The following is a 22155-nucleotide window of genomic DNA, read 5'->3' as shown; positions in this document are numbered from 1 at the left end:
TCAAATATCTGAAGATACAAGCTTGTTGATTAGTAATAACTTTAAATCACAGTAACAACGGTATGTTCTGATTGAACTGTTCCTTGCAGATTATCTTTAGTGTACAGATTTACACCACGTTCTACATTATTATACACTGTTCTTTAAGAAAGATGGGCAAGTTTTTGAAGATGTGCCATAAATGGTCATTAATTTGAAAGCATAATGAATTTCCTCTTTTGCCTCTAGCCATACAACCATGGGGTTGTATGGTTTTGCCCTGTGATCAGGTGACAGCTCTGAAAGCATCTCCTTAGGCAAAGCAGGGTCTCAGAGAGTGAGGGAATGGGTGGTTAGGAAGCTCTGCAGTGCACTGCTTCTGCATCTTCCCTTCAAGCCGGAGCTGTGCTCCACGTTGAAGAAAGCTCAGGCACATAAACTAACAAGTATCTACCACCACGAGATGGGGAGCGGAATTAGCTCAGAGAGCAAAGAGTCAGCCAAAAGATCCAAAGAACTGGAGAAAAAGCTTCAGGAAGATGCTGAACGAGATGCAAGAACTGTCAAGTTGCTGTTATTAGGTAATATTTTTTTCCCTATTGCTTTCAAAACCCCCATTTTTCTTTGCAATGAGGATGTATTTCTTTTCTCAAATTTTAATTTCAGGTAAATTACCATATAGGGGATTTATTATGAATATGTGCTTGGAAACTTAGAAAGATTTTATATGCCCTCTATAAATGTTTACTTTTCTTATTTAGTATTTTATTTTATTTTGCTTAAGCAGAGACAAATATTTATGAGATGATTCAATTCCTCTTTGTCAATAATACAATTTACTACAATTAAAGGAAAACTCATATCCATTTATTATTTTCTCCTACACTAATCATTTTCTGAACATCAGTTATTTAGTACTGAAAACAATCCTTTAATTACAAGTTATATAGAGTTACATTATTTTGTTTGAACAGAAATAACTATTGAGTTGTTTGATATCAAATTTAACATGTTATTTAATTACTTGTGCTGTAAAAACCAATTAGTATCAAGTTATTTAGAGAGTAAGGAATGATAAGTTACCTTAGATTACTAACATTGTTCAGGCTTTTGAATATTGCCTGTGCTACCATTTGTACACTTATAAGATACTCCACTGAAACTTTTTTAGGATATTTATATATTGATTCAGGTCAGGATTATGTTCCTTCTATCTTTTTACCCTTTTATTTTTTTTAATAGATTTTTCTTATTTATTTGACAGAGAGATCACAAGTAGGCAGAGAGGCAGGCAGAGTGGGAGAGGGAAGCAGGCTCCCTGCTGAGCAGAGAGCCGGATGTGGGGCTGGATCCCAGAACCCTGGGATCTTGACTTGAGCTGAAGGCAGAGGCTTAACCCATTGAGCCACCCAGGCGCCCCTCTTTTTACCCTTTTAAAACTCAGCACAACGTTTTACCACATTGCTAACTTAATGTTTAATGAATTGAAGGAAAGCTATATGCTGCACATTTTTTCTAAACCTAAAAAAATCTAACATGTAGTGGTCATGGCAAGATCAATTATGTTTTTGAAATAAAAATCAAGACCTTTAAAAAGAGATCAAAACAAGAACTTTAATTGGTACTATGTTCCTCCTGCTTAGTTACACACAAAAGGACTTCATTTTATTTTATTTTATTTTTTAAAGATTTTATTTATTTGACACGGAGAGAGAGAGAGTTAGAGAGCGAGAGCACAAGCAGGGGGCGCTGCAGGGGGAAAGGGAGAAGCAGGCTCCCTGCAAGGATCAGGACATGGGGTTCAATCCCAGAACCCTGGGATCACGGCCTAAGCCAAAGGCAGACACTTAACCAATTAAGCCACCCAGGCACCCACAAAAAGACTTCATTTTATTTCAGAATTGTGTATTGTTCACACAAAATACCCTCATTTTTTAAGTGCCTCCTTTCCTGTGTATAGTTTGCTCTCAGTGGCAAAAGTGTCTCAGAGATCAACTGTGGGATTCCTAGCACTTGCTCCGCAAAGAAAAGAAAATGTTCTCTCCCTTTATGCACAAGTTCTGTGGCTCACACCTGCCCACAGCACTTGCAAGTAACCACCTAGGGGTGAGTAACTTAGAAAGATGCTGGAGCCAACTCTTGCAACTGGAAATATTTTCCCCCTCACTCCAGAGCATTCTCTGAGGCTTTCTTTGATCAAGAGTAGAAGTAATGTGGACATAGAAAAAGCAAATAAAAGATAAGAAGGAAAGCCAAACATTCCTACAAGTGCATTCAGTGTCCCACTTGTACTAAGAACAGTGGTATAAGAGAAATGATAAAACAGATTTAAAAATCCCTATTTTTGAATAAAGTTTCAAAAGACTAGACCTATTCTCAATATGCCAGTTCTTTTTAGATTAAAGTGGTTGCGTTAGATCAAGAAATGAGGGTAACTTCTAGTACCAGAGATTAAAAAAGGATCATTAGTAGCATTATTTTACCTTTTACTTTTCCCAGACAATTTCATAAATTCAGTTCCAAAGATACCATACAATATGCTTGGATTTATTTGGTTCTGAAAATATGTGTACTGAACTTATTTACACAAGTGAATCAAATTCTCAAGTCTTCCTCTCCCAGTTTATTCCAAATGTTTGTCTAAGTTTTCCCTTCTGGACTCTTGAGTTCTATGCATGATCTTTCAATTTTCAAGTTCAAAACAATAAAGTCTTATAAAAACCCCACTTCGATCCTCCTTTTTTCACTTTAACTCAAATTCTCTAAACAGTATCTTTTTATTTGCAATATGGCCTCATTAAGACATACAAGCATTTAGTGGAACTAACCTAAACCTTCCCATCCTCCAACTCTCAAATCCCCTCACAAATGAAATCTACTTAACCTCTCCCATCATTGAAACAGTGATTACTAATGCATGTAGGTCACGTGGGACGGACTAGTTAGGCCTTGGTAGTGATCAGATTCTGATTCTAATTCAATTTCTGAAAAGATTCAGATTGAAAAATATTTTTGACAGAATTCATTCTTTATGCTGATCCTCTTATCTAATCAACTGTAGGTGCTTAAACACATTGACACAAGTTACAAATTTAACATGTGCTGTAAAGCAGATGTACCATTTTGTATTATTATGGGACATAAGGCTTCACTGAAATTAAAGAGCTATCTAATTGCTATTTTACAAATAAAGGAATACCTTGCAGACAGGTTCCCTCTTTATTATGCCTTTCAGACATTTAGTAAAATTACAGAAGAGATGCCAAATCTTTCTCCTTTGCAAAAAGCAGGCTTCTAGGAAACACTGGAGATGACTCAGACATTCCTAGCACATTTGAAAATTGCTGTAAGAATAATAATGCCATTTACCTTAAAAAAAAAAAAAAAAAAGCCTGTAAAGATTACCCAGAAAGAGTACATTTTAATAAGAAGAACAAATTCTAATGAATAACATGTTCTCTTTTGGAGAGTTCTTTTTTTTTTTCCTTTTGGAGGATTCTTAAGTTAGTTATTTCTTAAAGACTTAACTTCTAAATGTTTGATTAAATTTTATTACTACCCAAAAGAAACACCTGTCATTAAATTACAGAATCAGAGTGGATCATTTCCATTCTTTCTATGTCCCTTCTTTTCATATTTTACATTAATTTCTTTTGTACTTTTGTAGATTCAGAGCTTAATGGGAAGTATAAGGAAAAATTAACTTTGTTTTCGTATTTGGAACACTGTCACATTTACTCTATAATTTTCAGTTATGATATTATAATTAACTTTTAGCCATTGATTTCCAGCACTATCCTGTACTGTTCATCATTAATTTTCTTTTAGATCTAAACCCTTCTTTATTTATTTAATATCACAAAACTTTTTAATGGTGCCATTTGAGCTCTGTTTTAAAATATTATTGCAATCATCTGACTCTTAGGAATGTGAATTTGAACATCCAATATCTACTTTAAATGTGTTTGTATCTACTTAGGTAATCAACATTTTCAATTTTTTCAAAAGGTCCCATTTATTCAACAAGTGGATATTTTGGAAAGTATATCATTTTTCCAATATGACAGTGGGAGAATTATGATAATTTTGACACTGTTTAAAAGCTTATTACAAAATAATTGGTAAAACAAAATCTGCACAGCAGAATTGACTAAATAGGTTTATCCACCTGGAAGAGTGGAGACTATAATTCAAAACATGTAGAGTATAATGTATTTTTAAGCCATTTGAGATAAAAATAATTGATTTAATGCTTTCATTATAATGTGCTTTTAAACATCTCTGAGTCACCTCAGGCTAGCCACATAACATCAGAGAAATGGTGGATGTCAAAGTATTTTATAAACTGCAAAAATCCAGACAAATATGATGTATTTTTGTTGTGTAATAGATTTGCAAAACTGAAATAAATTAAATGTTTATAAACGTATACAATTTTTCTTCCTTTGTTTTCCTGTTATGTATACCTAAGAGAAAAGAAGACAGAAACTCAGGTTAAAGCAAAGTTCTTACTTTTATTCTTTTTTTGAAAAGTAGGTCTTTATTTTTATTTTTTTTTTAAATATCTTTAAATATGAGTGGGAAAGTATGCAGGAAACTGGATGTGTTTCTGTCACTGGCTAGATTATGAATTCATCAAATGTAAGAAATTCTATTTTGAATTTCCATTATACCAAGAATCAATGCCTGACAATGGATGTGATCAGACAATGAGATTCCCCCGGAATAATTACTTCGGGATTAACCAATCAATTTCTTTCTGATCACTAGTGATAAGTGAATAGCATGTAAGACATATTCCTAAATGTTTTCAATTATTTTGGTTTTATTTATTCAAATTAAAGCCACCCTTTCCTTGCTCTAATAATGTATTTTTGTTTTAAAATATTGTAAAATAATTTTATGTTTCTAAAGATATCCAATCTTGTGGATGCACAAATATATTTAATGCAAATGTTCAAAACTGATTTTCAGGAGAGAGAAAACAGGCAGAGAAGTCTACTTGGAGAGTTTCAAATTTTGTCAAAAATGCAATGAACTGTTTGCATCATAACAATATGAAAGTTCCAAAATCAAACCCAAATATTTATAATATTGTATTTATTTACCAAGAATGGCAGATGGCAGTATCAAACAGCTCTCTATAATGTCTCTTTTCCAACAGGCAAAAAGTGCTTAAACAAATGTTTTGCATATATTTGGTTGTTTAAGTTAATTTATCTTAAATAAGCAGTTGAACTTATACATAGACTCAAGTCTTTCACATAAAACATGCAAACCATGTATTAAGGTATTCCATATTTAGCCAAACAACGATATTTGCTAATGAGATTAAATCTTCTGGAAAAGACTCTTGTTAACTCTGATTTATAACAGAACCTCTCTAGTAATACCACAGAACTTTTCTGTATTCACTTTTTTTCATTCAGACTCTGAATTACTGATTTGAGAGCAAGCGACACCATACCTTTAAAAACACTTATAGAAGCATGATGAGCAGCCAACAAAAAGTTATTCACTCCTCCAAACTGTTAGAGAGATAGGAGGGTAGTGAACATTTGAGAGCATAATGACTCTGTGATAGATTGCACATCAAATATACCTCCAGTTAATATTTTAGACTCAAACCCAGAATCCATCTGCTTATCTAAGTTTTCTCCAAGTATTGATGTATAAATACATCAGTGTAGCCTTGAACCTATAGAAGTAGGATTGATTCAAGGTGAAACTGAGGAAAAGACCAATCAAGATTGGAAAAACAACCATTCTGTTGATTAGATCCTAATGCTTTAAAATAGATGTCACAGCTGTCACTCCTGCCTCATTATTTTATATTCAAATAGAATAAATGTGCTACTTAGAATTGTTCCTTTTTTAAGATATCTGAAAGTTTCAATCTCTGACCAGCATTTTATATTCTCTCACTCTTCGACACATGTGAGTTAGTTCTTCGATTTCATATACCTTCCTGACCCCTTCAATTGGAATCAGCCCAATTTTAGCTGTATTCGTCTGACTGCTCTGAACAATCCTGTTCCTTTAATCTGCTGCCTTAATTGAGATTCATACTCTGCACCCTAGATAATTCCTCAAAATTCTCCATCCACCATTGTTCTGATATACTGAAACCAACCAATCTCCACCAAAGCAATGCTATTCAACATCTTTTCAGCCCTGAGTGCTGATCCAATTCTGACCCCACGCATTCTCCTAATTTCTTTCATTCCCAGGTGTCATAGAATAAAATGGCATCATTTTCTGTTTCCTGGCTGACTAATTTGTTTTTAACTTTAGTTGGGCCAATAATTATTTTACTCAGTCCTAGTTTTCTCCTAAAATCATCCAAAGGTCAACTGTTTCTGTATTCCCAATATCATTTTCATCTAGAACTCCTCCCCTCTGCCTCACCCAAGATGAACACCTGTGTACCAGATAGTGATCAATCATCATCTCCAAATCTCCCTGAACTATTCCACTTTCAGTTTAAAGCTAATTTCAACCACTGTGTTATAAATTTCACCCTCTTCCATATCTTAAGAATTTTGCTTTATGAATTATTTTCTCTTTTCTCTCTCTCTTTTTTTTTTAAGTTATAGAAGTTTATTAAGTGAATTTTCAGAATTCTCTACCGGCTCCTTCTTTTTGGAACATAGATATATTTCTCTCCATTAGCCTAAAAAACATTCTTTGACTCCATAATCTCCTTGAATTTACCTTACATAGGTATCTTTTTAAACACACTTTTATATTGAAATACTTCTAGTGTTTGCTCACTGCTTGTTTTCTTATCCTCTACATTCTCTTTAGTTAATTGCAATCCACCTGTGTATTTTCCTCTCTACTAAAATGTTCTTTCTCTCAGAGCCCTGATAACCCCCAATTCACAAAATTCAGACTTTAGTAACTGTGTCTCTCTTCTTTAGTCATCCTATAATGCTGCAAGACCCTCTAGTGTTTTATCCCCTCATGGCTCCCTTTATTGAAGCTTGCTTCTTCTCCCCAGTCTTAAATGGTTTCACCTATCAAGGTTTGTCCTTGGATCTTGGTTTTGCAATCTGTCCTGTCTCTTGCAGATCAAACTTAACAATCTCTTCTGGAAGAATGACACTAATATCCTTCCTTTTGCCCATGTCTTGATCCATATTTGCAAATTTCTGTGAACTGACTGTACCTTAGGAGACCTCAAAAGTATTGTTCAGGTTTATCTCGCTGCCTACTTATCCTTAAGCTTTGTATTTTATGAGGCTCCCCATTATATTCTTTCCCATTTTATTAACTTTGTATTTCAATCTTCTTTATCTCTTTTGTGATCATTCTCTGCCCACTGCCGAGGGCAACCTTGTGGCAAAGGTGAGTTTTACTTCTATCTCTGATAGAATGGATCTCATATTTCTCCACCACTTGCTATTGTTTTCTGTCTACGAAAACACCCCTACGAAATAGATATTATCTTCATTTTACAGAGGAGAATCTTAAGAAATTAAGAGAATTCAGTTTCTAAGATTACAACATAGTTGAGAAGAAAACAAAGCCTTTTATTTTTATCCCTATTAGTATTAAATTTTATTCGCATTCTAGGGTCTATGAAAACAAACACCATGTCAGGTTTTATTCTTCATTTTATTCCTGTGACTTAGCACAAGAATGCATGCATGATGTACGTACGGAAGAATGACAGAATCAGAATCTAAAATATTCCTGTAAGCTGTTCATAGTGTCTAACGCATGGACATATGTTTGGAATGTGGAAAGAGAGCTAGAAAAAAGCCATTATGGCATCCCATAAAGAGCTTATTTAATTCAACTGGGATATATTGATAGGTTTTCAGAATGTAAGTGAAAATGATTATACTCTTTTTTTTGGGCGGGGGCAGGGAGGAGGTCCAAAACCATCCTGGCTATGCTACGAGACAAAGATTTTATGAGAATGATTGAGGTAGGTGGGTCAACTAGGAAACTGTCACTACTTCACAAATACTTGATAAGATTGTAAATTAAAGTGGAAAGTACAAGTTTCAAAGTAAGATTTGAAGGACATCCAGAGACAAGGTCAACAAAACTTGGTAGCTGACTGCATATGGGTTTTAAGTGAGAAGAATGATTAAAGGTAGAATTGAAAATGGTGATCATTTTATTCATTGATATGTAAAAGGCAAGAGAAAGTTTAGGTTGGGGGAGATATGAAAGGAGAAATGATTTAGGACATTCAAATGGGTGATGTTTATAGCATAATGAAGTGGAGATCTCTATTAAACAGATGAATATTTGGGTCTGGAAATTAGGAGGGACAACTCCAGTGAGCACTAGAGATTTGATATATTCAATCTTCTCTTTTCTCTTACCCTTACCCAATTCTCAAATGTGTATAAAATAACCATGTAATTAACCAAGGCCTTTTTTTTTTTTTTTTTTTTTGGAAACTTTAGTATACAAAAAGGTGTGTGTGTGCCTGTTCCACAATTAATGAACACTTAGACAAATCTATCATCTATGTTTCAGTTAAAATAGGCCTCTTTGGGGAAAGCCACAGTTTCCCTTTTCAGCCTACAATGTATACTAATAAGATAAGAAAGAAGACATATTTTTAAAATATTTGTCAAAATCCAAAAAGGCTCATATAATCTTTTAAATATTATATTTTTAAAACAAGTATAAAATTGGAAGTATTTAAATTTCATTAGAAAAGATAGTATATAACCACAATATTTCCCACAAATGAAACATGCTTAGTTTGCCTGATGAGGTGTTTTACAGATTTGTGATGCTTATAGTATTCTATCACAGAAATAGGAACTTAGATATACTATTAGTCACAGAAATGTATCTGACACCATAAGCGTACTGATGTGATGCACCAAAAAAACACAGTATTATATCATATTTATGCTAAAATATTTATGTTGAATCTAACCAGATAAGTACAGAATACTGGATATTATATAAGAAGTTACCCTACACTTCACAAAAATGCTAATGTCATGGAAACAAATTTAAAACAATATGAAAATGAAAATATTCTGAAATTAAACAAATTTAAATAGCATAATAACCAGAGGGAATATATAAACATTAACTGGATCTTGGATCCAAGTAATATAAAAGGCATGAAAAATATTTTTTTTGAACAATCAGACAAACTTAAATATAGAATATATATTAGCTCACATTTTGGATTAATATTAATTTTCTCAAGCATGAAATCTTGTATCATGATTTTATAGGAAAAAATTACCTTATTCTTATGCATTCTGAAGTGTTTATGGGTAAAGTGTCTACTTTCAGAGGTTCAGCAAAACAAAGTATATTATATATATATATATGTATATATATATATATATATAAATACATACATAACTATTTCATAGATGATAGATGTACAAAAGAAAGGAAACATGACAAACAAAAACCGGTGAAGGGTGTAAAATATAGATTCTTAAGGGAGGACAGGGAAGATGGTAGAGTAGGAGGATGCTCAGCTCATCTCCTTCCTTGGACACACTGAGATAACATGTACACATATGCAACTAACTCTGGCAATGACCTGCAGACGGGCCAAACAGACCTTCCATAATTAATTGTAGAGAGGAGTCCACACTGGAAAAGGTGGAGACACAGCTGTGAACCAAACCCCCCAGTGAGACTACCACAAACAGGAGGGACACCACAAGCAAGAGGATTAAATTCCACCCTGGCACCCCAAAACTGGGGACTCACACTGGGAGGACAAGTTTCCATAAGGTCTGGCTTTCAAAACTAGTGGGGTTTAAATTTGAGAGGTTTTATAATTCATGGGGTTTAACCCTGACTACTTTAAAAATCAGTGGGCTTAACTCCAGGAAAGTCCAAAAACAATAGGAAACTGAGTCCCTGCCCTTAAAGAGCCTACCCACCACATAGTGCAAACAGCCCCAGCAGGAACTGGCACCATTCCAAAATGATTCCTGTCTTGGAGAAAAGGGAAGATAACCCCCTACACCAGCATACCCACAATTCCTGCATCCAAGCTTCATTGCTGGCTACACAGGGAGCAAGCCTGCCACTGGGTGTGTCTGCACCCAGTGCATTGCAGATGGCTGGGAAGAAAACAGGTGCAACTCAGTGACAATAGTAGGGTACATGCAGTGACACAAGAGCCACAAACCTCTGGATCATCTGGTTCTGTGACCAGGGGGACATTGCGATACAGGGCACCACAGGACCTCTTTCACCCAAGGCCACTATTTTTGAAGACCAAGAGATATTGCTGATCACCCTATTGCATAGAAGCAAACACAGAGTTAGACAAAATGAAAGAATAAGACAAAATCACAGCAAAAAAAGCTAAATGAAACAAAGATAAACAATATGTCTGGTAGACAATTCAAAGTAATTGTCGTGAAGATACTCAGATGACTGGATAAATTCAGTGAGGTCTTTCACAAAGATACAAAATATAAAAAAGAACCAGTCAGAGATGAAGCATTCAGTAACTGAAATTAAAAAAAAAAAAAAAAAAAAACTCCAGAGGGAATCAATAGCAGATTGGAAGTTGTAGAAGAACAAATCAGCAATGTGGAAAAGAGTAATGGAAAGCAAGGAAGCTGAAGAGCAAAGAGTAAAAAATGGGAATCAGTTAAGGGAACTCAGTGACATCATCAAGAGTGACAAATTCTGGGGGAGGAAACAGACATTTGGGACCAAGAATCACAGAAATTCCCTAATAAGATTAACCCAAGGAGGTCCATGACAAGACATTTAGTAATCAAAATAGCAAAAAATAATGATAAAGAGAGCATTTTAAAAGCAGTTAGGAGGAGCACCTGGGTGGCTCAGTGGGTTAATCTGCTGCCTTCGGCTCAGGTCATGATCCGGGGTCCTGGGATGGAGTCCCGCATCGGGCTCTCTGCTTCGGCGGGGAGCCTGCTTCCCCCTCTCTCTCTCTGCCTGCCTCTCTGCCTACTAGTGCTCTCTGTCTGTCAAATAAATAAATAAATTTTAAAAATTAAAAAAAAAAAAGCAGTTAGGAAAAAAAGAAAACTGTTATATACAAGGGCAACCCCATTAGGCTATTTGCTGATTTTTCAGCAGAAACACTGGAGACGAGTAGAGAATGGTATGATATACTCAAAGTACTGAAAGGCAAAAACCTGCAACCAAGAACACTATACCCAGCAAAGTTATCATTTGGAATAGGAGGAGAGATATAGAGCTTCCCAGAGGAACAAAGCCAGAGGACTTCATTGCCACTAAATCAACCTTACAAGTAATGCTAAAGGAAATTTTTGCGTGGAAAGGAAAGGTCATAACTCGATGCAAATTATGAAAGGAAAAGATTTCACAGGTAAAAGTAAACATAGAGGAAAGGTAATGGATTAATAACTTATAAATCCCGTGTGAAGGTTAAAACACAAAAGCAGTAAAATCAATTATATCTATAAAAAAGTCAGTCAAAGGATATAGAAAATAAAAGATATTAAGTATGACTTTATATACATAAAACATCAAAGGGGGAGAGAAAATTGCATGTTTTTAGAATGTGGTTGAACTTAATGATTATTAACTTAATATAGACTGCTCTACATGTAAGATGCTATATATGAACCTAAAGGGAATCACAAATCAAAAGCCTGTAACAGATACACAGAAAATTTAAAAAAAAAGGAATTCAGGGATAACATTTAAAGAAAGCCATCAAATCACAAGGAATGAGGACAAGACAAGAAAGGAACTAAGAAGAACTATAAAAATAACAGGAAAACGATGAACAAAATGGCAATAAGTACATACCTATAATTATTTTAAATGTAAATGGACTAAATGTTCCAATCAAAAGATATGGGTGACCAAAGAGATTTAAAAAACAACAAAAGTCTGGGACCAGATGCCTTCAAAGGTAAATTCTACCAAACATTTAGAGTTAATATTTATTCTTCTCAACATCATCCAAAAAATACAAGAGGAAGGGAAACTTCCAAATGCCTTCTATGAGACCAGTATACTCTAATATCAAAACCAAAGACACCACACAAAAAACAAAAGGGGAGGGGGAGGAAAAAGAAAAAAGAAAACAAAAAGAACTACAGGCCAGTACCTCTAATGAACTTACAAGCAAAAGTCCTAAAAAAAAATATTAAGTTGAATTCAACAATCCATTAAAAGAATCATTCACCACAATCAAGTAGAATTTATTTCAGGGATGCAAGGGTGGTTCAATATTCACAAAATCAATGTGATACATCACATTAATAAGAGAAAGGATAAAAAACATGATCATCTGAAAAAGCTTTTGACAAAATAATATCCAACCATGATAAGAACTTTCAACAAACAGGGAACATACTCAGTGGTGAATAACTAAAAACTTTTCCTCTAAGATCATGAACAAGATAAAGATATCCACTTCACTACTTTTATTCAACACAGTACTAGAAGTTCTAGGTACAGCAGTCAGACAAGAAAAAGAAATAAAAGACATGCAATTGGTAAGGAAGAAGTAAGACTCACTATTTGCAGATGACATGTTACTCTGTGTATAAACCCCCAAAGGTTCCACCAAAAATATTACTAGAACTGATAAATGAATTCAGTAAATTTGCAGGATAGAAGATTAACATGCATAATCAGTTTCATTTCTATACACTAACAATGAAGTAGCAGAAAGAGAGATTTTTTGTTTAAATACCGTTTACAAATGCACCAAAAAGAATAAAATACCTAGGAATAAATTTCACCAAGGAGGTGAAAGACCTATACTCTGAAAACTATACAATATTGATGAAAAATTTGAAGACCACACAAACCTATAGAAAACTGTACCATGCTAATGCACTGAAAGAATGAATGCCATTAAAACGCCCATACTGCCCAAAGCAATCTACAGATTCAATACAATTTCTAGCAGAAGACCAATAGTATTTTTCACAGAACTAGAACAAATTATCCTAAAATTTGTATGAAACCTCAAAGACCCTGAATAGCAAAAGTAATTTTAAGAAAGAACAAAGCTGGAGGCATCACAATCACAGATTTCATGATATGCTATTGAGCTTTAGTATTCAAACAGTATGGCACTGGCATAAAAATGGACAAATAGATCAATGGTACAGGATAGAGAGCCAAGAAATAAATGCACACCTATATGATAATTAATATCCCAAATGTATAAAGATCTTATATAACAACACCAAATCATCATCCAATTAAAAAATACACAGAGAACCTGAACATTTTCCCAAAGACCTACAGATGGCTAACAGACATGTTAAAAGATGCTCAACATCAGTAATCATCATTCACGATGCAAACCAAAACCATGGGGACCTATCACCTCACACCAGTCAGAAACATTCATATCAAAAAAAGATAAGGGGTGCCTGGGTGGCTCAGTGGGCTAACGCCTCTGTCTTCGGCTCGGGTCATGATCCTAGGGTTCTGGGATTGAGCCCCACATCAGGTGCTCTGCTCAGCAGGGAGCCTGCTTCCTCCTCTCTCTCTGCCTGCCTCTCTGTCTACTTCTGATCTCTGTCAGATGGATAAATAAAATCTTAAAAAAAAAAAGATAAGAAATAACCAGTGTTGGCAAGGATGTGGAGAAGGGAACCCTCATGCCCTATTGGTGAGAATGGAAATTGGTGTAGCCACTATGGAAGACAGCTTGGAGTTTTCCCCCCAAATTAAAAGTAGTAATGTTGTATGATCCAGTAATTTCACTGCTGGATATTTATCCAAAGAAAATGAAAACACTAATTTGAAAAGACATATGCATCTGCCTATTTACTGCAACATCATTTACAAGAAGCAATATATAGAAGCAACCCAAGTGTCTAATAGATAAATGGATAAAGAAGATGTGGTAAATACAATGCACTCTTACTCAGCCATAAAAAAGAATGAAATCTTGCCATCTGCAACATGAGTGGACCTAGAGATATCATGCTAAGTGAAACAAGTCAGAGAAAGATGCATACCCTATGATTTCACTCATACGTGGAATCTAAAAAACGAAATAAATGAACAAATAAAAACCAAACAGACTCTTAAATACAAAGAAGTGGTGGTTGCCAGAGGATGGGCGAAAGAGATAAAGAGAATTACAGACTTCCAGTTATAAACTAAGTAAGTCACAGAGATGAAAAGTACAGCATAGGGAATATAGTCAATACTATTGCAATAACATTGTATGGTGACAGATGATGATTATACCTATTTTGGTGAGCATTTATTATATACTCAATATATACAGTTGAGTAATGTACAGAATTGTTGAATCAATATGTTGTATACCTGAAACTAATATAACATTGTATGTTAATTATACTTCAATTTAAAAAATAAAATAGAGGTTTTCAATGAACTGTTTTCTCAGACTTCTGCAGGTTTTAAGATTATTAGAATAAAATGGGAAAAATAAGTGTACACTGAGATATTGTTTATTATCTGGCAAAAGAAAATGTACAAATTTATCTAAAAATTCAGTATGACTTTATAAGTAAATCCTACCAATTACCTCACGAACACATCACTTAAAATTACATAAAGAGAGAAGTACTTGTTAATGCATTCTTTGACAACCTTAACAACAAAATTTAACCGACAGTTACGGGCCAATCTCCCTCCTCCGAAACATAAATACAAAGACCAAAGCCAATACTAGCAAGCTAACTCTAATAATGCATAAAGTGTTCAAAAAAAAAAAAAAAAAAGTGTGTATGGGGGGGGTTGTTATCCCAAGACTGCATGGTTAAAATAGTATTAGAACATTAATATCACTCATTAACTTACCACATTAAAAGAGAAAAATCATTATAGTTATGTTAGAAGCTAAGCTAAACACAATAAACTTCTTTCATCTATTCCTGATAGAAACACTTATCAAATAACCTATAAAGGCAATCCCTTAACCAGATAAGCAGTATGTACAAGAACCTTCAGTTGTTGCCATAGGTAACTACCGTCAGCTCTGTGTACTACACGGCTAGCATTGTTGACTGCACTAATGGTGATTCAGGAAACCCAGTTTCCTGCCCCTCACCCTTTCCTATTCAATGCTCTTACCAGGGATTTGGGTGAAGGAGGATTTTCAGCATTTCACACTCAAATAAGATTCAGAGTTTGGCAACATATAGTGACAAACAAAGTCAAAATTCTAACTACCAGAATTCAACTATCAGAAATGACTGGTCCAAATAAACAAAATGGAATTTAACTGAGATCTTCAACTGAGGTTTAAAAAAGATGATGTGTGTGTATAGTATGTGAAAGGGGTGGTGTGGAATAAAAGTAGGAAAATCTTAACTTACTCCAAACTTAATATAGGTAAAGAATGTGATACAGTTACAGAAGAAAAAAAAAAAAAAGAGGCGGCAAATGAATCATGGTCCGAATTAAGTGTTCTATTTAAAAACAAGCACCAAGGGCAAGGGCAGCCTAGGCTGCATTCCTATCCTGCTACATCAGAACATCAGTGTTGTTGATAAATCTCCTGATATCTACAGCACAATTTTCAGTACCAGTATTTCAAACACTGTTTTTCACCCAGCTCTGAGTGGAAGGGGTTGAAATATATGTTCTACAAGAAAGGATTAAAGGAACAGGACATATTAAACTGGAAGTCTCTTAGGAAAGAGAGAGAGCATGCTTTAATTAAAAGAAAGTGTTGAGAACTCACCGTAAGTTTAAATATGTCCTGCGTATTTCCTATCTCTAATTTAACCTGCCCAGACCCTAAGAGGTAGACATTAATAGTCCCATTTTTTAAAAGAAAAAAACTGACTCTCTATTAAATTTGATCAAGATACCCGAAGTGAGAAATAACTGTAAGCCTGTATTTTATTCCAAAGTGCTGATCACATTTTCCTACCCTCAGTCTAGACGATTTGAAGGGTTGTCATGTGGAAGAGACAGATAATTTTGTTGTTGCTCCGTAAGAAAGAGGAAGAGTCAGTGCAACAAAATTAAGTTGGTTCCAAAGGGCTACCCTAAAAGCCTTCCATGCCTGCAGGCTATAAATGGATGACAAGCATAGACTGCATACCAGTATCTATGACAAGTACACTGCTTTCATATTAATTCAAAATAAAGGAATTTAAAATAATTTACGTGTTCAAATCATATTGATATTGACATTACCAGAACTTATTTTAAAAAGCAACAACATTATAGCATTAACATAGGAGTCAGAAGACATAGCTTCTCTGTTTTAAGGTAGGTGTGGGACTTTGGGTGAGAATCACAATTTCTACTGGACCCATTTTTCTCATGCACAGAATGAAGAGATAGCATAGTTGGTTGATTTCTGAGGTTTTATTCTACTGCACAATTGTGTGATTTTTAAAACCACCTACAAGAAATCTTATGCAGGATAACAAGCTGAAGTGTTTATTCTTATTTTGCCTCTTTTAGCAAATGAACAATCAAGCCTAGAGTATGTTCAGCTGAAGTTCAGTTACAAGTATAGATACCATGTAGCTTTAACATTATTTTTAATATTTGCAATAAAAATATGGAATAAAATCTCTAATTCTTAGGAATAATTTATGAGTATTAAAGTATGAGGCATAAACCTAAATATTTAATTATTTGAAACATCATCCACTTCCAAGAAATAAAATTCCCTTAGTACCCCTTGACCCAGAAAATAATTTTAGTAATTACCAGTTTGGAAGGCAGAGATTATTTCGGGACACCCTCAGCCTATGTGAACATGCTGTTTTGAGGTCTATATTTGACTCTGTAACATGATCTCATCGTACAAGAATGGAATGGTTATTGTGAACTATGACCCAGAACGATTGTGAGAATGGGACTTGATCATTTATTTTGGAGGTAACTTTACAGAGTTTCAGATAATAAATGAGATTTTAGAGAGATTGACTTTTCTTCAGGAATTTTCCTGTTAATGCTATAGCTGACTGTAGTGGACGTTCATATAGAAGACTAGGGTCACTACATTGAGCAAGCAACAGTCCAGATATCCTTTGTAAAGTATTCCAAATAAAATACTCATATTTCATTATGTAGTTCCATAAAAAAACCCCACATACTGTTTTTTAAACATGACTGATTATTCTGCTTACCCAAGAAAGGTCATCAATGATCATTTTATTATAAGATACCCTCTAGACTCAGAAATAATTTTGGAAACATGCCAGATCTTAGTGCTGTGTGATTACCAATTAAATATAATAGTCAGAAATGAGTTCCTTTTCTCAGTCTCATATTTTCTCCAAAGTTTTTTTTTCCCCAGTATTTCCATTCTGATTGAACAAAATGTAACACTAAATACACATGGCATGAATAAACAAGAGAGTCCCTATTGGGCCCATTGGCTTTCTGCCCACATCCCTATGACCCTGTAGTTTTCCATATAGCAAAAAGACTATACAGCAAATTATTTACAAATATAAATATAAATATGGAGAGATGTTCTCCAAATCTGTCACCTACAGAGGATGATGCTATAATTTCTTATGTCCACATCTACCATTAGAGAACATAAAACAAAACTACCAAAAACAGTTTTATAATCTTGCCAGATAACTTTTTTATTTTTCCAAAGTGATGCACAGCCTGAAGCAAAATAACAAATTTTCTAAAGCTGTCAAACCAAGATAGTGTACAAAGCTCATTGATTTTCTCTTACCACTGTTGCAAACAAGCAATGCTCAGCCATGCAAAATAATATAGCCAATTGTCTTCTGAAGATAGGTGAGGTGATATTTTTTAATTTTTTAAAAAGATTTATTTATGTGACAGAGAGAGAGGGATCACAAGTAGGCAGAGAGGCAGGCAGGGCGGGGAGGTGAGGAAGCAGGCTCCCCGCTGAGCAGAGAGCAGGATGCGGGGCTTGATCCTAGGACCCTGAGATCATTACCTGAGCTGAAGGCAGAGGCTTAACCCACTGAGCCACCCAGGCGCCACAAGAGGTGATTTTTTTTTTTAAAGATTAATTAATTAATTAATTTGACAGACAGAAATCACAAGTAGGCAGAGAGGCAGGTAAAGTGAGAGGAAGGGAAGCAGACTCCCTGCTGAACAGAGAGCCCGATTTGGGGCTCGATCCCAGGATCTTGGGATCATGACCTGAGCTGAAGGCAGAGGCTTTAACCTACTGAGCCACCCAGGCGCCCCCAAGAGGTGATTTTTTTTTTAAGATTTTATTTATTTATTTGACAGAGATCACAAGTAGGCAGAGAGGCAGGCAGAGAGAGAGAGGAGGGCAGCAGACTTCCTGTTGAGCAGAGAGCCCGATGTCGGGCTGGATCCCAGGACCCTGGGATCATGACCTGAGCTGAAGGCAGAGGTTTTAACCCACTAAGCCACCCAGGTGCCCCCAAGAGATGATATTTTAATGTGATTTTTATTTGATCCTCAAAAATTCTACTCTTGGACATAGCAGTTTCTAGTAAATGAGATGGTTTTGCCCCATCTGTCAGTTCATGTTTGATTACATTTTAGAAAGTCTACAAAGAAATATTAGCAAATTCATGTCATTGATTTTGCATTTATCAAATTTTACGCTGTGTGGTGTGAACCACACCAATATAAAGCCATAAGGAGAAGTATGCTGGAGGCTTCCCCAAGAGGTACCCATTTATCCCCACCAGGCAATAAAATTCCATTTCCCATAACTTTGCCACTGATACCCTTACTATATAAGGTGAGCAGCTGTTTCAGATAAAACTAGATACAGTTAGATAGGCTGAGACAATACAAATTCGCTGTGAAGTAGAATTAAATTTAGGTGTCACTACAGCTTAAGAAAATAGTGCCAATCAGACAGAAATGTTGCAATGTGAAAAATATACAAGACACAGGGCAAAATTTTATTTCCGAACTATGAATTTACAGAATTCATTTATTCCATTTAAATTCTACGATTAGGCACTCTTCTAGGTGCTTTAGATCCATCAGGGAACAAAACAAAGACCCCCGCCCTCGTGCAGTTGACCTCACAGCATTGGAAGACAGATAAGAAAAATTAAAAACAGCATGTGAGTAATTTGTAAGTTCGTAGAATAAGGTAAGTGATAGGAAAAAGCAGAGTAAGGAAAACAGAATAAAGTGGATGATAGTGGAAGTTAAAAACTGAAACAGGGTAGTCAGGGTCCTCCAATTTAATACATATCTTGATATAAATTTAAATAAAATTCTGAGATTGAGGGTTACAGAAAGTCATACTACTTTTGCTTACATAAAAATAGAGGTAAAACAAGGCAGTTGACTACCATGCTGGTAAGGGATATACGTTTATTACTTTTCCTGCATTTTGATTTTTCCTGGGAAATTTTAAAACTGCCTTAGCTATGCTACTTTGAAATCTGTCCAAAATTAACAGGCACGTTGAGACTTCGAAGATGTCCCATGACCCAGTTTTTGGAGATGCCAGTAACCTATGATGCCCCTTGCTTCTCTTAAAGATACAGAAATTAGGATAAGAAGACCAAAATATTCGACTCTTTGGTATTTTAGTTCAGGTCTTTGGTCAATACCATATTTTAACATCATATTTGCATGGATAAGGGTTAGTTGTAACCCAAGGATACATTCTAAAAAAATACAATTTCATATCAATTACAAAATACTGAATTTCCCCCAATACCTTCCAGATTTATAGGTGATTGTATCTTAATAATTTTATGAACAAATCTGTATTATCAGGCTTTGCCAACTCATGCTGACTCTGGTTTTCTCCTATCTATAAAATCAGAACATTCAAAGTTCAAGTGGTTGCTCCTTCCCTACCTCCTCCTTCACATAAAGATAAATACATATTTATCCCACAGATAAATGCACTAAAGATAAATAGATATTTATCACATAAGTACGCTAAAAAGCATGTCTTTATATCCCATTTATACTCCATACAATATGCCCTACATATTGCAGTAATTTTAACTAAATTCTCCCATCATTTTCTCTCAGGAGTCATATCCATTTTTAGACTCTTCATATGGCAGCCATCCTCACATTAGTCATCATTTTAATCAACACTCTTATATAAAACAGTCTTGAGTCCCACTGCCTGCATTCACCCTACTGTTTAAAATAGAACTATAAAAACATAATATCCTACTTTATAAAGCACACACATATTAATGATATTATGGTACTATTAGACCTTAAAAATTGGTGAAATGGATAATGACCTACAATGTTAATGTTCTAAGTTGGTGATGGTGTTTGTTTTTTAAACAAGATTATTGAGATAAAATCTACATATAATAAATTACAAATACGGAAAGGGTACAACTTGTGGAGTTTTTATAGACATACACACCCATGACATTATTACCATAATTAAAGATGCGTAACATTTTCATCACATGACTTTACAAACCTTGCCCTTCTCCTCTCCCACGAGCAGGAAGAACTAGTCTGCATTCTCACTATGCTTTGGTTTTACTCTCTAGAGTTTTATATAAGTGAAACAAATATACTAGGGACTATATGAGGTAAATAAACTTTTTGTCTTCTTTCCCTCAGCGTAACTATTTTAAGTTTATTTATGTTGTTGCATGAGCCAATAGTGTGTTCCTTTTCACTGCTTGTAGCATTTCATTATAAAGATGGGCTACATTTTGTTCATCATCCCCATTAACGGACATTTGGGTATTACTGCTCTAGGGTTATCAAACAAAGTTGTTATGGACATTCATGTCCAAATCCCTGTGAGGATGTATATTTTCATTTATTTGGAGTAAATGCCTAAGAGTGCAATGACTGGATCATACGACAGGTTTACGTTTAACATCTTAGGAGTTGCCGGCTGTATTCCGAAGTGGCTATACTATGTGGTTTTCTATCAGCAGTTTTAAGACCCTTCCAGTTGCTCCACGTCCTTGTCGGTACTTGGTATTGTGAATCTTTTAAATTTTACCCAAATTTACTGGATATGTAATGCCATCTCTTTATGGTGCCATTTGTACTTCCTTGATTACTAGTGATATTGGGCATCTTTTCATAAGATTATTCGTCATATATCTTTTTTTGAGAAACGTCAGTTCAGGTTTTTTCCTAATTTTTATTGGATTTTTAGGTCTTCTCATTATGAATTTACAATAATTTTTATAAAACTGGGCACCTGTCCTTCGCCTGACATATATGCTGTGAATGTTTCCTCCTAGTTAGTGGTTTGCCATCTCATTTTCTTGATACTGTCTTTTGGAGAGCAAATATTTTTAACAATGATCAAATCCAATTTATCAATTTTCAACTTTTTGTTGTTTTGGGGTTTTTTTCAATGTCTTATCTAAGGACATTTTGACTACTTCAAGTTTGAAAAGATTTTTTCATCTACATATTGCTCTAGAACTTTTAAGAGTTTCATTATATACAAAAACACATACATGTTTATGAATCAATTCAATTAATTTTGGCCTATTGTCATATAAAAGTCAGTGTTGTTTTGCCACATGGACACACAGTTGCTCCAGCATCATTCATCTGGTACATGTAGGGTATCTTGACACTCTTCTCTTTACCAAACACCACAGAATTTCTTTCATTCTTGGATTCTTAAGTACATTGCTCTGTTTTATTTTGCATGGTAGTTAGCAGATAAGTTCATGCTTATTGTGTCATTACAGTCTTCTAATAAATCTTGTGAGGTAAATTTCTTAGCTTATAGGTAAGGAAATTAAGGCGCTAACGAATTTACCAAAGCTATCGCAGCTACACACAAATACACATGTGTGCACACATGGGGACAGAGCCAAACCCTCAAACTTAGGTCACTTCATTTCAGTACTTCTTGAGTACCGTTTCCCAAGTCAACACTCATATTAATGGCAAAGGACACTCCAGAAATATGCTCTAAAGGCCTTAAGACATAGCTGGACATAATCAAATTTTTTCCTCAAAGTTTCCCTTTATATTTTAAAAATCATGTGAATTTTGGGGTACCTGGGTAGTTCATTTGGTTACAGCTGCCTTTGGCTCAGGTCATGATTCTGGTTTCCTGGGATCTACCCCTGCATCAGGCTCCCTGCTCAGCAGGAAGTTTGCTTCTCCTTCCCCCTCTGCCCCTTCCCCCTGCTCATTCTCTAATAAATAAAATCTTTTTAAAAAATCACGTGATTTTCGCATCTCTTTATACAACGTTTGCCAAACATACCAAAATAAAGTTGTATATTGTATATCATCAACTAAAATAAATGTTCTGGGTAAATGCTACTGGTTCTCTATGTTATCACTGCC

The 22155-nt window shown here is 34.9% G+C and overlaps 1 protein-coding gene across 1 annotated transcript in view; it reads left to right on the top strand.

Annotated features, from left to right (window-relative positions):
* The first annotated feature begins 442 nt into the window (after positions 1–442).
* LOC111155305 (G protein subunit alpha transducin 3) overlaps positions 443–22155 on the top strand; it is a 53879-nt gene continuing 32166 nt past the window's right edge. The window contains exon 1 of the mRNA XM_022515445.1: positions 443–560. Within this exon, the coding sequence (XP_022371153.1) occupies positions 443–560 (118 nt within the window). The remainder of the gene's footprint in view (positions 561–22155) is intronic.

The sequence above is a fragment of the Enhydra lutris genome, unplaced genomic scaffold (genome assembly GCF_002288905.1).
Source record: "Enhydra lutris kenyoni isolate GAN:26980312 unplaced genomic scaffold, ASM228890v2 scaffoldscaffold40, whole genome shotgun sequence".
NCBI classification, from domain to species: Eukaryota; Metazoa; Chordata; class Mammalia; order Carnivora; family Mustelidae; genus Enhydra; species Enhydra lutris.
The sequence above is the reverse complement of the archived record's forward strand: the minus strand, read 5'-3'. Positions and strand labels throughout refer to the sequence as shown.